We start from the raw sequence: 14,557 nt of genomic DNA, 5'->3' as shown, positions 1-14,557 counted from the left end.
TTCTCCCATTCTGAGGGTTGTCTTTTCGTCTTGTTTGCGGTTTCCTTTGTTGTGCAAAAGTTTTTAAGTTTCATTAGGTCCCGTTTATTTTTGTTTGTATTTCCATTTCTCTAGGAGCTGGGTCAAAAAGGATCTTGCTGTGACTTATGTCATAGAGTGTTCTGCCTATGTTTTCCTCTAAGAGTTCTATAGTATCTGGCCTTACATTTAGGTCTTTAATCCATTTTGAGTTTATTCTTGTATATGGTATTAGGGAGTGTTCTAAATTTCATTCTTTTACATGTAGCTGTCCAGTTTTCCCAGCATCACTTATTGAAGAGGCTGTCTTTAATCCATTGTATATTCTTGCCTCCTTTATCAAAAATAAGGTGACCATACGTGCATGGGTTTATCTCTGGGCTTTCTATCCTGTTCCATTGATCTATACTTCTGTTTTTGTGCCAGTACCATACTGTCTTGATTACTGTAGTTTTGTAGTACAGTCTGAAGCCCAGGAGCCTGATTCCTCCAACTCCGTTTTTCTTTCTCAAGATTGCCTTGGGTATTCAAGATCTTTTGTGTTTCCATACAAATTGTGAAATTTTTTGTTCTAGTTCTGTGAAAAATGCCATTGGTAGTTTGACAGGGATTGCACTGAATCTGTAGATTGATTTGGGTAGTAGAGTCATTTTCACAATGTTGATTCTTCCAATCCAAGAACATGGTATATCTCTCCATCTGTTCATATCACCTTTAATGTCTTTCATCAGTGTCTTATAGTTTTCTGCATACACACACGTCTTTTGTCTCTCTAGGTAGGTTTATTCGTAGGTATTTTATTCTTTTTGTTGCAACAGTAAATGGGAGTGTTTCCTTAATTTCTCTTTCAGATTTTTCATCATTAGTGTATAGGAATGCAAGAGATTTCTGTGCCTTAATTTTGTATCCTGCAACTTTACAAATTCATTGATTAGCTCTAGTAGTTTTCTGATAGCATCTTTAGGATTCTCTATGTATAGTACCAAGTCATCTGCAAACAGTGACAGCTTCATTTCTTCTTTTCCGATTTGAATTCCTTTTATTTCTTTTTCCTCTCTGATTGCTGTGGCTGAAACTTCCAAAACTATGTTGAATAATAGTGGTGAGAGTGGACAACCTTATCTTGTTCCTGATCTTAGAGAAAATGGTTTCAGTTTTTCACCACTGAGAACCATGTGGGCTTTGGGTTTGTCATATATGGCCTTTATTATGTTGAGGTAAGTTCCCTCTATGCCTACTTTCTGGAGGGTTTTTTTATCATAAATGGGTGTTGAATTTTGTCAAAAGCTTTTTCTGTGTCTACTGAGATCATCATAAGGTTTTTCTCCGTCAATTTGTTAATATGGTGTATCACGATTGATTTGCCTATATTGAAGAATCCTTGCATTCCTGGGATAAACCCCACTTGATCATGGTGTATGATCCTTTTAATGTGCTATTGGATTCTGTTTGCTAGTATTTTGTTGAGGATTTTTGCATCTATGTTCATCAGTGATATTGGCCTGTAGTTTTCTTTGTGACATCTTTGTCTGGTTTTGGTATCAGGGTGATGGTGGCCTCGTAGAATGAGTTGGGGAGTGTTCCTCCCTCTACTATATTTTGGAAGAGTTTGAGAAGGATAGGTGTTAGCTCTTCTCTAAAAGTTTGATAGAATTCACCTGTGAAGCAATCTGGTCCTGGCCTTTTGTTTGTTGGAAGATTTTTAATCACAGTCTCAATTTCAGTGCTTGTGATTGGTCTGTTTATATTTTCTATTTCTTCCTGGTTCAGTCTCGGAAGGTTGTGCTTTTCTAAGAATTTGTCCATTTCTTCCAGGTTGTCCATTTTATTGGCATATAGTTGTCTGTAGTAATCTCTCATGATCCTTTGTATTTCTGCAGCGTCAGTTGTTACTTCTCCTTTTTCATTTCTAATTCTATTGATTTGGACTCATACCTTTCTGCTACTACATTTTTGCTGATGTAATTTCTACCATCTGCAATGCCATTTGATTCATTCATTCATTTAATAAAGTTACTAAGCCCCTAAAATATACTAAACATTTAGTATATCTCTGCCCTTAAAAATCTCAGTCTAACGAGAAAACAGAGACATAAACCAGGTAAACACAATACAGTCTGGTAAATGTCATAAAAGGGGAACGCACAGGATGCTAGGAGAGCACAGAGAAAAAGCATAAAGCAAAGACTGGAAGTGTGAGGCAAGGTTTCCTCGAGCAGGGAGCATCTAAGGTGAGTTATTAAGAAAGTCAGTGAGGTCGTAAAGTATAAGGTATTGTAGGCATGTATAAAGTGCAAACTAGGCTATATATAAGTCACTCAGTTGGCTAGGCTAGAGAATATGTTTGAAGGAGGAGCAGTAATAAATGATAAAACTGGAAAGGTACAAGAAGCCAATAACATGATGGACCTTACATATAATGCTATGAAAGCTCCATTTTATTCTAAAAGCAATAAGCAGCAGCAGGATACACTGGAAAGTATACAAGTTGAGGAATTCCCATGACCTAAATCTGAATTCAATCTCTTGTGTCATTTACTTGCTATGTGACTTTCATCAAATTTGCCTCTCTAAGCTTCAGTTTCCTCAACTATAAAATAGGAATTAAAAATATCAATTTTGCCAGGATTCTAACAAGAAGTTAATTCATGTAAATCTCCTAGCACAGGGGTCAGCAAACTATAGCTTGGTTTGCCAGCAATGAATGGTTTTACATTTTTAAAGGATTGTTTATTTAACAAACAACAACAACAACGATATAGAACAGAGATCTTATATGACCCACAAAGCCAAAACATTTACTATACGGCCCTTTACATAAAAATCTTAACCAACTCCTACCTTTAAGCACATAATAGGCAACCAAACAATAGTAACATTATTAAGGATTTTAAGTAGGGAATTTAAGCAATATCGAAAGAATTTTAAAAGGATTTCTCTGGTGACAATGCCTACAAAGAAACAGAAGTTAAAGCAGCAATAATGGATGTTGGGAAACAAGCAAGGAGAATGCTGCAGTAATCCATTAACTTTTCCTTTCCTCCTCCTAACTATAAAGGTGAGATCAACTTCCACCTCCTCTCTTTATCCCTGTAGGCTACAACCCCATATGTTCTCTGCTATATGGTACAGCACTTAATGTTCTTTGTCACTTAGCATATTCTGCCTTTACTTGCTTGCTATTTATCCAGGCTTAAATCCCCTATAAGTGTAAGTAGTGTAAGGGTAAATATTCTGGAGTCAAACAAATCTTGTTTTAAATATTAGTTTTATCAATATTTAAGATTTGTTATTTAACTCGTATGGCTCCTAACAATAAGAAACAGTAACAGCTAACATATATTGAGTTTTTTAGTTTTGTTTTGCTTTTTTACTTCAGATGTGCCACATACTGTTCTAAGCACTTTACAAGCATTACTTCATTTAACCCTCCCAACAACCCTGTAGGATAAGGATTATTAATTACTATCTCCCTATTACAGATGAGGAAACTGAAGCATGGAGAAGTTAAATGAGTTTCCCAAGAGCTAGAAAGTGAAGGATCAAAGACTCACATTCTTAACCAGCTAGAGAATGAGAATCATACTGTCTAATTCACAGGACTTTTCTGAACACTAATTTAGATTACATATTTAAAAGGGAAGGTGATGGCTTTCACAGTCCTTAGTACTCAGTAGTCTGATAAATATTAGTTCCACTTCCCGGTATAAAAGACTATATTCTGAACTTCTTTTTATTCCCCAGAACCCTGAATTTAACAGTTTATAGCCAGTAGAAGCTTAATAAATATTTATTAATAGGTTAGATATACTTTCGGTGATTCAAATTCTTATTATTTCAAGGTTATCATTCTGTACATAACTCACAATATATTATTTCATGAATTTATATGTAGATTTTGCAGCAGATTGCACTACATATGAACCTATAGCAGAACATACCTTGTCAGTTTTTTGGTTTTGTTTAAATATAAACATTATGATCAAAGAGCTATAGATATATATGTAAAGATCCCAGCAAAGTCTGTGTATAGAAAGACATTAAGGTTGGTATATCCTAAATTTAGTTCTATTCTCTTATCAGTATTTGTAACTGGTATTATATAACTGAACTATTTTACTCATTTAGGGAATCTAAGTAATTTGGGGAGAGAAAAATAAAGTTTCTAAACTATAAGATTACAGAGAGAGGTTCTCTCTGCAAAAGATGACTATTAAGAAAGATAAAGTATTGTAACTTCTATTTTGTGTCACCAATTTCTATTGTTAATAAAGGAAAACAATATGAAAGACCACAATTACCAGACGTCTGTCTATTCAGCATGAATGAGTCTCTCACACAGCAAAGTGAACTACTTATTTCTTCAAAAAATTAGAAATACATTTTTACCTATAATGAGATTTTAAAGTAGACTGAAAAAAAAATTAATGAAAAGTAATAATCCTGCTACAAAATAGGATACAAAACAAAAATTCTGTTACTACTTATCAATTTTTGCCTTGTGAAGAGAAAGATTCTTGGCTAAACCCAGTTATTTGATTTCTGAGACATAACATGAAACACAGAAATACATTTTTAACATTACCTAATCACGGGGCTTCCCTGGTGGCGCAGTGGTTAAGAATCCGCCTGCCAATGCAGGGGACACGGGTTCGAGCCCTGGTCCGGGAAGATCCCACATGCCGCGGAGCAACTAAGCCTGTGCGCCACAACTACTGAGCCTGCACTCTAGAGCCCGTGAGCCACAACTACCGAAGCCCGCACACCTAGAGCCCGTGCTCCCCAACAAGACAAGCCACCGCAATGAGAAGCCCGCGCACCGCCACAAAGAATAGCCCCTATTCGCCGCAGCTAGAGAAAGCCCACGCACAGCAACAAAGACTCAACTCTGCCAAAAATAAATAAATGATTAATTTTTTAAAAATTACCTAATCAAAATGCAGCTGCATGCAATTGTGTAATTAAAATTTCAAAAAGTAAACGAAGGATAATCACCACATCAAGTGCATCATAACCTTACCTTGCAGAGCAAAATTTCCTAAGAAATCTATTAAACTTTTTAGAAAACTATGCAGAAAACTTACAAAAGTAAAACCATTGATGCTGAAATGTTTTGGGAAAAAGGTCAGGTGACAGCCAGGTTCAAAGTAAACATGGAATTCTTCATTAACCATACACTTTTTATCACAAAGGTTTGTTCCCTTCTTTTTAACTCTATGTTTAGTACTTCATTTATGATTTAGATTCTCTCTGCTTCCTGTGTCCCCCTCCAACCTAGCTATCAAACTAAAAGAAAAAAAAATTCTCCACACTGATTTTAATTAATGCTTTTCAAAAGAAACAATATTCTCCACTGATCAAAAAACCCGAATTATTCAGAAAATCTTCAGTAAAGGATTAAGGGCCCTCCAAATGTGTATAGGGATTAATGGGAAGACAATCAGAGATCATGAAAGGGGTAGGGAAGAGAGAAAAGAAGGGAGAGGGAAAAAGAGGGGGGGGGAAGCTAGCCCCTCTTTCCCAAACAAGCATCATTAACTGTCACGTATCATTGGACTTAGCATCTTCACTTTTCTAATTCATATTTCATACTTCCCTCAAAACTCAACCTTAACACCCCTTCATGATAAAAACACTCAACAAACTAGGAACAGAAGGGAACTTCCTCAACCTGATAAACAGCATCTGTGCAAACCCCATTAGCTAATATCATAGTTAATAGTGGAAGACTGAATGCTTTTCCCCCCCAGGCAAGATCAGGAATAAGACAAGAATATCTGCTCTTGACACTGCTTTTCAACAATGTTTAGCCAGGGCAATTAGGCAAGAAAATGAAATAAAATGCATCCAGATTGGAAAAGAAGAAAAACTATACTTACTTACAGGTGACATGATCCTTGTTATACAGAAAACCAGATGGAATTCATTTAAAAAACTATTAGAACTAATAAACAAGTTCAGCAAGGTTGCAGAATACAAGATCAATACACGAAAGTCAGTTGTATTTTTTCATACTTGCAATGAGCAGCCCAAAAATGAAATTAAGAAAACAGTTCTACTTACAACAGCATCTAAAAGAATAAAATATTTAAGAGTAAATGCAACAAAAAAAGTGTAAAACTTTGAAGACTATAAAACACTGTCAAAAGAAATTAAAAATCTAAATATATGGGAAGATCCCACGTTCATAAATAGGAAGACTCATTTAATATTGTCAAGATGGCGACACTCCCCAAATTATCTACAGACTTAACACAATTCCTATCAAAATTCTAGCTGGCTTCTTTGCAGAAATTGATAAGCTAATCCTAAAATTCATATGGAAATACAAGTAGATCAGTGACTGCCTAGAATTAGGGGTATGGGAGAATGAGGGATAACTCAAAAGAATACAGGATTTATATTTCAGGTGACTAAAATGTTCTATAAATTTTGGTGAAGGCTGCACAAATGTGAATATACTAAACACTACTGAGATATTTTTTAAATGGGCTACTTCTATGATAAGTGAATTATATCTCAAAAAAGCTGTTACCAAAACAAATCTCTCAACTTTGAGTAGTCCCTGGCCCACCCACCATTCCACTTTACGTTACTCCGTCTCAGAATGTCTGTAAACAGTTTATATTGTAGTGAGTCGCACTTGTTCATTTATTGTTTTGAAATAACTAAATTATATGCTTTATTTTCCTTATTCATAAGCTATAAGCTTCACAAGGGTCTCTTCTACTTCTTTCCTTTTAGAACGAAGTATAATAATGGGTACAGAATAGGCTCTCAAATAGGGTTTTTAATTTTCAAAATGCAAAACATTAGAAATACTTAACATGAAGAAGTTAGCCAGACTACTCAAAAATCTCCTTTTGGGGAATACAGACATATATAAAACTCCCCAGATTCCTAACCAAACTGTTCAGAATAAAGACAAATAAAAGTATACCCAGAGCTGAGGTTTCACATTACAATAATCCTAGGCAGTAAAAGAGTAAGTTGCAATTCAATTAAAATTAAAGTCCAGAAATAAAATTAATGTATTATGGTACAGTATTAGTGCAGGTGGTCAAAGAAAGTTGTAGTATTTTCATCATGAAACACGAACACGAGTTAATAATTGAGCCTTTGTTGTTTACTTGATGATTTTATTGTTCTTTCTGGGTTAAGCCTCACAAATATTAATTACAATGACTTTAGAATTACAAAAAACAGCAACAGAAAACACTAAAACACAGTAAGGTCCATCTAAATGATATTTTAAAATAATAATAAGAATAATGCTCTATCCCAACAGAAAAAAGAAAATTTAACAATACGTTTCCCATGAAACTATACCTCAGAAACTGAAATTCAAAGTCAACTGATTTCAAAGTACAAAGAGAAATAACTCAAACAGCCAGAACCCAGTAGACCACAACAACAATCAATAACTGGATAGCAAAGGAGAGACCCACTAAAGGTTATAAAATCCAATTGTATTGGTCTTTGTAAAATCTGTATCTTTAAATAGCTGCTGACGTTTACCTGTCATTCAAACCCACCTTGGAAGAAAAGTCCTTCTTCTCCTCCTCCTGTGGCTCTTACTCCTTCCCTTCTCTTCCCACTACTCCCCACCGCTTCACACAATTTTACGCTTTGAAGATGGAAAGCAATTTTTAGTATTATAATTTACCTTTCGGACATAATTTCACAAATATATGCTACCACCTAAAATAACATCATGAAATGCCCCAAGCTGTCCACCACCCAGGGACTACATTCCCATCCCCCTTGCATTCAAATAAGGCTCTGTGACAAATTATCACCAATGAAATGTGGGCAGATGTTTGTCTTTGGGGGTTCTTAAGAAATGTCCTGTGGGTAACAGGCAGGGCTCCAAGGCTCCAGGGAATGGTGGAGACATAAGATGTAAGGCGTCTGGGTTCCTCAATTACCACATGGAGGTAAGCCACAAGCCTGCTAACAAGGAGCACCTGCACTGGACTGTTATGTGAGCAAAATACAAACTTACATGTGCTAAGCCACTGAAATTTTGGAGTATATTTATTACCCTAATTAGCATTACCCAAAGTAAAACATGCATAAATCTTAAGTATTTCAATTCCCCCTAATTAAAGACATTTATAAGGGATATTTTGGAAAGATTGTTTAAAAGGCCACTTAAGTAACATTAAATTTTAAAACCTAAACAATTTTCCACCTTGATTTTACTGTAATTACTTTAAAATGATAGCAAGAGGAGTCCACTGTTAGTAATAAATTTCACTGTTCATATATCTTAACATATTATTTCAGTATCTCCTGTTTTCATGATTATTACAGAAAAATGTCTTCCTCAATTCTCCCAATTTAAAAAAAAATTACGAAGTGTTTTAAAATACCATAATTCATAATGTCTAAGGAAAATTACCAAATACCTAGTTAAGGGCAAAATTCATTTCCATTTTATTGTTTTTAAAGTATTAAAAATTATCACATAGTTTTTAAGTTAAGAATTCTTCCTTTCAACATTACCATATGGCAGATAATTCTGTTCACTGTAAATGCACATACACCCATAACACATACACTTTAACAAAACCATGACATTTTGCATTCTAATAAAGTTCTCCCTCCTATTCTTCACAAAAATACTTCAAAAATGTGTTGAAATTTTAGTGCTTTACTAGGTTTTTTTTTTTTTAAGCTTAACATTGCTGATATAAATAATAATGATATAAGGCCTAAGGAAACCTGGTTTAGTAAACACAGACATTACAAACTTAAACCAATGAAACTCCTCCCACATCATCTTCACCCTGCCGTCACCAAAAAAAAAAAAAAAAAAAGAGGGGAAAAAAGAGAAAAAGCAAAAGAAAAAACGCTTTATTTAACCTTTCTGTTGTCTTTAAACTCCATACCATTATTTTTTCCAGCACAATACAATTAAAATTAAATGAACAGCCCACTTACCACTCCACACAGAATAATAAAAATGGAAAATTACTGAAAGTTGATAGAAGATTTTTGCTTCCACTCAGGAAAATATTCCAAAAGTTTTTGTTTTGTTTTCTCCAGAATCAGTCAACATGAACTAAAACAATTACATAGCAATTCTGTGGCACTTATAGTTTGTGGATCTATATAAATAAACTCTAGGTCCTTGATCCTTTTTGATGTTTGATTGTATTGGAACATATATGTGCTATATATAGCTTAAACAATTTTTTCCAGGGCTACATAGCAAGAACTCACAAAAACAGTAATGAAACTGAAAGATGGCCTATTCAAAAATACGAAAACAAATCAAGTATGACTAGATAGTCTCTATAAACTGGTACACTAGGCTATTTTAATGACAGTCAGTTCAAGGAAAAAAGACTTCTAAAATACATTTAACATTGTTTATATATACTTTATGCATATCAAAGGACTCAAATGTTCTGTTGTCTTGATTTTTAACTTAAGGTGACACAATATTTCTCTCAGTAATCCAGTAAGTATTTGTACTTATACATGTTTTTCAATGCCTACAGTCAGGGCTGCAAGAGGAAGAACTAGTATTTAACTAAGCAGCTACTATGTGCCAAACATATGTTTTTTCAATTTATCCTCAGGACAACCTTACTGTAAACGTCTTATCTCTTTGTTACCTATGAGAAAACAGACTTACAGACATTAGGTACCTTGCCTAAGGTAAAACAGCTAAGAAAAGTGGCACAGCCAGAGTTTTGAGGTCCCTAAAACAAGTCCTTTTTCCACTAAACAACGTGTTGTTTTTCCAGTAGTGTTCATAGAAAACAGCTCTCCACCCCTCCTGCTCTTCTGCTCACTTCCCAGTGAACAGCAGGAAACATTTCTTTGTGAGACCAGGTTCAGAAAGGAGCAACCTCTGACCATTACACAGAGCATGGCCTGCAAGGATGGAATCTGTATGACGACTTCATCCATAGGGTTTTAGCTAGATGAGCTAACTAGATGCAAATAGAAGGTGGAGTAGATAAAGTAAAGAGCAAATAATCATACAAATACCATTTATATTTGGTTCTGAAATGCACTGTATGCCTACTGACAGCAGATTTACCTCTACAGTTGCGTTCTGCTTAACTACTCTCAAAATAGCCTTCGAAGAGCACACACTTGGAGTGGACCATACAGGCTGCTTGATCTAGGTTTTGGATACTGTTAGGGAAAACTTGTTTGTACATGACTATCTTGACTGATAACTAAGATAACTAGAGGCAATAACGTAGTACCTCCTAAAATGTAGTACTGTGCTTCCCATGTGTACAAACGGCTCAGCTAAACTCCCTGAACACAATGCATCTAAACAGCCTAAGCTGAAGAGTCGGCTGTGCTAAGGAGGATGACAGCTCCAGTAACTTCCTCTTCCTCACAGACCTCCTCAGCTAGGCGTGTACACCCCTTTCCCCCTAGGAGGCAGGATAAAACAATTTCAAATGCACGAAATCCATCCAATCCTACCAACACCATAGGGCAGGGAAGCCAGCTTCCATTTCTTCCCCCGCCCTTCCGAGAAAAATTTTATCTTAAAAAAAAAAAAAAAGCGTAAGTATCATCAACGAAAAAGTATTTGCAACGAAAAAAGAGCTGAAAATATGTACTCAGTCCCTCCACACAGCCTTAAGGAAAGGATGAAAAGAAGGGATCTCGACACCGCGTCTTCTCGAGATTTACTGCTTTGATTCACTTTCCCTCGGGTCCCACCGCCGGCCAGGGGGGAGAGCTTGCGGTCGGAACGCCAAAATATGCCTTCGCCTCTCCTCAGGAGACGCGGGGGCGGCCAAGGCGACGGCGATCGGTGCGTCCCGCCTCCGACCCTCACCTGCCCAGGCCCTCGGCAGCGCCCGGGGCCCGCGCGGGCCCGGCGCCCCGGGAGGCGTCCGGGGAGGCTGGCGGGAGGCAGGCCGGCGGGCGGGCGTACGCCGAGGCGCTTAGGCCGCGCTGCAGGCCGGCGCGCTTCCTGCCGCGGCCCCGGGAACGGCGGCGCGGCCCCGACCCACAGCTCCCGGACCCCGCTGCTGTGTGTGTGCCGAACACACACGCACCCTCCCCGGCCCCCGCGGAGCAGCTCTCACCTGCGAGGCTCCGGAGCCTCGGCCACAAAGGGGGAGGGACACGCCACTCGGGGGTCCCGAACACACGGAACCCGCCCCCAGAGTCCCGGGCCCTGGGCGCGGACCACCCCCCTCCCAAACACACACACACACACACACACACGCACGCACGCACACCCCGGAACCTTCGCCGCTTCCGACAGAGACGCGGGTCATCCCCGCACCCGACACACACCCACTCGCTGTGGGTCCTCAGGCCGCCTCCCCGCCCGCCGAAGTCACAACTCGCACACCCCCAGGCACATCTGTCCCTCTCCCACCTCATTTCCCCGGGGACGCGCTCCTCTTCCCAACACTCTCGATCCTACTCGGAGGCACAAAAACACTCTACCTCATTCTCTTCCTCTGGCCCAGAAGGAGCAACAGCAGCCATTTCCCCGCGGCAGGGGAAACACACACACAAACACGCGCGCGCGCGCGCGCGCACCAGGCCCCCACAGATGCTTCCCCTCCGGAGCCGCGGCCGCAGACGCAAACACAAACACCCACTGGCGGGCCTCGCTGCCGCCCGCCCTGAAGGGAATCCGCGGCCGCGGCCGCGGCGGCGGCGGGCAGGGCCCGGATCCCGGCTCGCGGGTGGGCGGGCGGGCGCGCAGGGCGCCCGGGCCTGGGGTCGCCGAGGGCCTGCGTCCCCTCCTCACCTGCATTCAGCGCGCCGGGGTCCGGGCGGCGACGGCGGCGGCGGCGGCGGGGCGGCTGCTGCTGGTGCTGGTGCTGCGGCGGCGGGGGAGGCGGCGGCGGCGGTGGCGGCGGGGCTGAGGGCAGCAAAGACATGCAGGCAGCCCGCCGGGGGAAGAGGCACCGGCCGGAGGGGACGCGGGGCGGGCGGGCCGGGCCGGGCCGCCTGAGGAACGGCAGACGCGGCGGCGAGGAGGGCGGCTGAGGGGAGCGAGGAGACGGATGGGGGGCTGGGAGGGGGCCGCGCCGCCGGGCTTCGGGGACGGTGACCCTGGGCGCGCAGGAGAGGCCCCGCGGCCGCGGCCGCCGACGCGAAGGGCTCTGCTGGAGGAAGCTGCGCCCCCGCAGCCGCCGGAGCCGCGGCTATTACTCGGAGAGCCGCACAGAGCCTGGCCTTGGCCTTGGCCTCCTGGCGCCGGGGCTGCCGCCGCTGCGGGGGTTGTTGCTGCGCCTGCTGCTGTTGGAGCCGAAGCTGCTGCACAGAGACTCCAGCTTTCGGTGCCTCCGCTCTCGCTCACACACGTTCACACCCCCGAGGGCCGGGGGAGAGGCGTCCGCGCGCTATCGGTATTGAGATTAATAACAAGGTGCAGAGAGTGCGAGAAGGAGGAGGGTTGATTGACGTGGAGGGGCTGGCGAGAGTCAGTCACTCCCAGGCGCGGAGGGGTGGGGTGAGGGGAAGGAGGCGGAGCTCCAGCGCCGCGCCTTGGCCCCACCCCCGGGGCGCCGCGTTGGGTTGTGGTGCGCGTGCGCGCGCGGCTGCCAGCTCTCTTACCCATTTTCTCCTTTACCCTTGCTGTTTCCTTACTCGCTTTTCTTGGCTTGAGTGACGAGCAGAGCCGGAGAGGCTGGTAGGTTATCAAAAAGCCACAACCGCAAAGCCATGGGGGGTGGCGGGAAGTCACTGGTGATCCCGCCTCCCCCGGTGTTCGTGCCTGGGCTTGGCGCTGTTTACTGCCCGCTCGCCGGAGGCGGCCTGACCGCGAAGCCCAGCACTGGTCTGAGTGGCGAATGGGACGCCAGGTGAGGTGAAGGAAGTGACCTGAAGGAAGAAAATGTTTCCTGACACCTTCAGTGGTTTAATTTTTTTTTTTTTTTAACGTGTAACGCCTGTGAGTTTCATAGCGAGGGGTAAATAAAAGAGCCCGTGACGCTCTACGATAATCCCGTCCTGTTTATTTTCTGAGTCTCCCCTCTCACGGTAGAAATACATTTGTTTGGCCGTGCCAGTTACAGAATGAAAACGGCAAAATGTAAACTAGGAATAGTAATGTTTACTTGGCGAATGTGGCCTTGACATCTGAAGTTTATGGGGTTTTTGTTTTCGTGGGTCAGCTTCAGCTTTTACCACGAGCAGTCCAAAAACATTATACCAGCTCTAGAGGCAGAATACTGCTGTTGCAGTTTTGCATAATCTCTTTCCCAGCGCATGCCCCGGGCTTGCGTACTTACCAGTGTTGGTCGAGGTTATATTCGCAGTGTTCAGGATTTCCCCCACCTCCCCACAGGGGTGTTGTTTAGCACACCAAGCACGTGGTGTTGGTTGCAGTTAATCTTAGCCCCTATTATTGAACGTAAAAGGCCTTCATCTCTTGGGGGGGAAAGTTGCGGTAAAAATGCAAATCATCATTTAGCCAGAACTGATCAGTTATTGAAAGAGTCCACCAGAAGAACAATTGCATCATTTTTATCTTTGTCACGCGGAAGTGTGAGTGAGTAATTGGAGAAGCCCCTCAAGACATAGAAGACCGCAGGCTACTTTGTTTTCTCCCCCCCCCCCCCACCGGTTAAGTTTCCATTTCCCTCCCTAGCAACATCACCCCCTTACCAGCTTCTGCAATGGGTCTGAAAATGGCCTTAATCCTAGAAGTCCCACTTATTCCTAACTATCTTGATTCTAGGCTCACATATAATGAATAATCACCTTTGGCTTTGTAAGCAACAAAGCCAAACAAGGAACTGCAGGAGCCCAGAATAGGAAACCTGCCTCAGTGGCATCTTGCCACGGCATTTCTCCTTGGCGCAGAAACACTTGCCCCATGGAGAAATACTACCAAATGTTGAAGAAAAGAGGAAAATAAACACCTGAAAAATATAAATCAGATGATGGGATATCCTCACAGATTTAAGCTTCTTCAAATACCTGTAGATATATAGATTCCTAGCTATTCATTCATATACCATAAACAAACATCTCTGGAGGGTGTATTATATTCCAGACATTGTATTCAACATCAGAGACACAAAAATAAGCACATGTAGTCCCTATTCTTAAGTAGCTCACAGTTGTTGTAGGGGAAACAGACCCATAAACAGGAAATTCTCAGAGAACAAACCAGAAATGAAAGTATGAAAGGTAACACAAAATTAATAGTCACAATGATGCCCAGGAGGATAAAGCTGATGGCACTAGCAATTTCACTTGAGCCACGTGATACCTGCCAATCTCACAGGCCAAATAGCCGTAGTGACTGGGGTGAGGAAGGAGAGAGCCTCTGTGGATGTTAAAGAAGCACAAATAAACAGTGCGGTTTGCTGGTCCTGAAGCTCACGTTTATATAGGCCATGTTCATTGTTGGCCTTTAAATTTTAAATACTAAATGCGTCACAATCCATTGAATAATTATAATTGTGACATTCAGAGTTAAGAATAGTGGATTTTATTATAAAAAGGTCAGTTGAATGCAGGTTAAGTTTAAATAATCTCTACTCTCTGGGTTGTTCTCTTTACACCATGGAAAATAGATTGA

At 41.5% G+C, this 14,557-nt stretch overlaps 1 protein-coding gene across 8 annotated transcripts in view; it reads right to left on the bottom strand.

Moving 5' to 3' along the window:
- The window catches only part of CNOT6L (CCR4-NOT transcription complex subunit 6 like), a 110,186-nt gene extending 97,865 nt beyond the window's left edge, over positions 1-12,321 (bottom strand). For 2 of the 8 annotated variants that reach the window (XM_082389356.1, XM_082389363.1), the window contains exon 1: positions 11,390-11,545. In XM_082389356.1, coding sequence (XP_082245482.1) covers positions 11,390-11,394 — 5 coding nt within the window. In that variant the 5' untranslated portion in view covers positions 11,395-11,545. Of the gene's footprint in view, positions 1-7,553; positions 10,848-11,389; positions 11,583-11,770 lie in introns of those variants that run through there. The other 6 variants (XM_082389362.1, XM_082389360.1, XM_082389357.1 and 3 more) reach the window with 6 other exon arrangements.
- Positions 12,322-14,557: the final 2,236 nt, after the last annotated feature.

Source organism: Balaenoptera borealis (assembly GCF_965194805.1).
Source record: "Balaenoptera borealis genome assembly, chromosome: 4".
Classification (NCBI taxonomy): domain Eukaryota; kingdom Metazoa; phylum Chordata; class Mammalia; order Artiodactyla; family Balaenopteridae; genus Balaenoptera; species Balaenoptera borealis.
The sequence above is the reverse complement of the archived record's forward strand: the minus strand, read 5'-3'. Positions and strand labels throughout refer to the sequence as shown.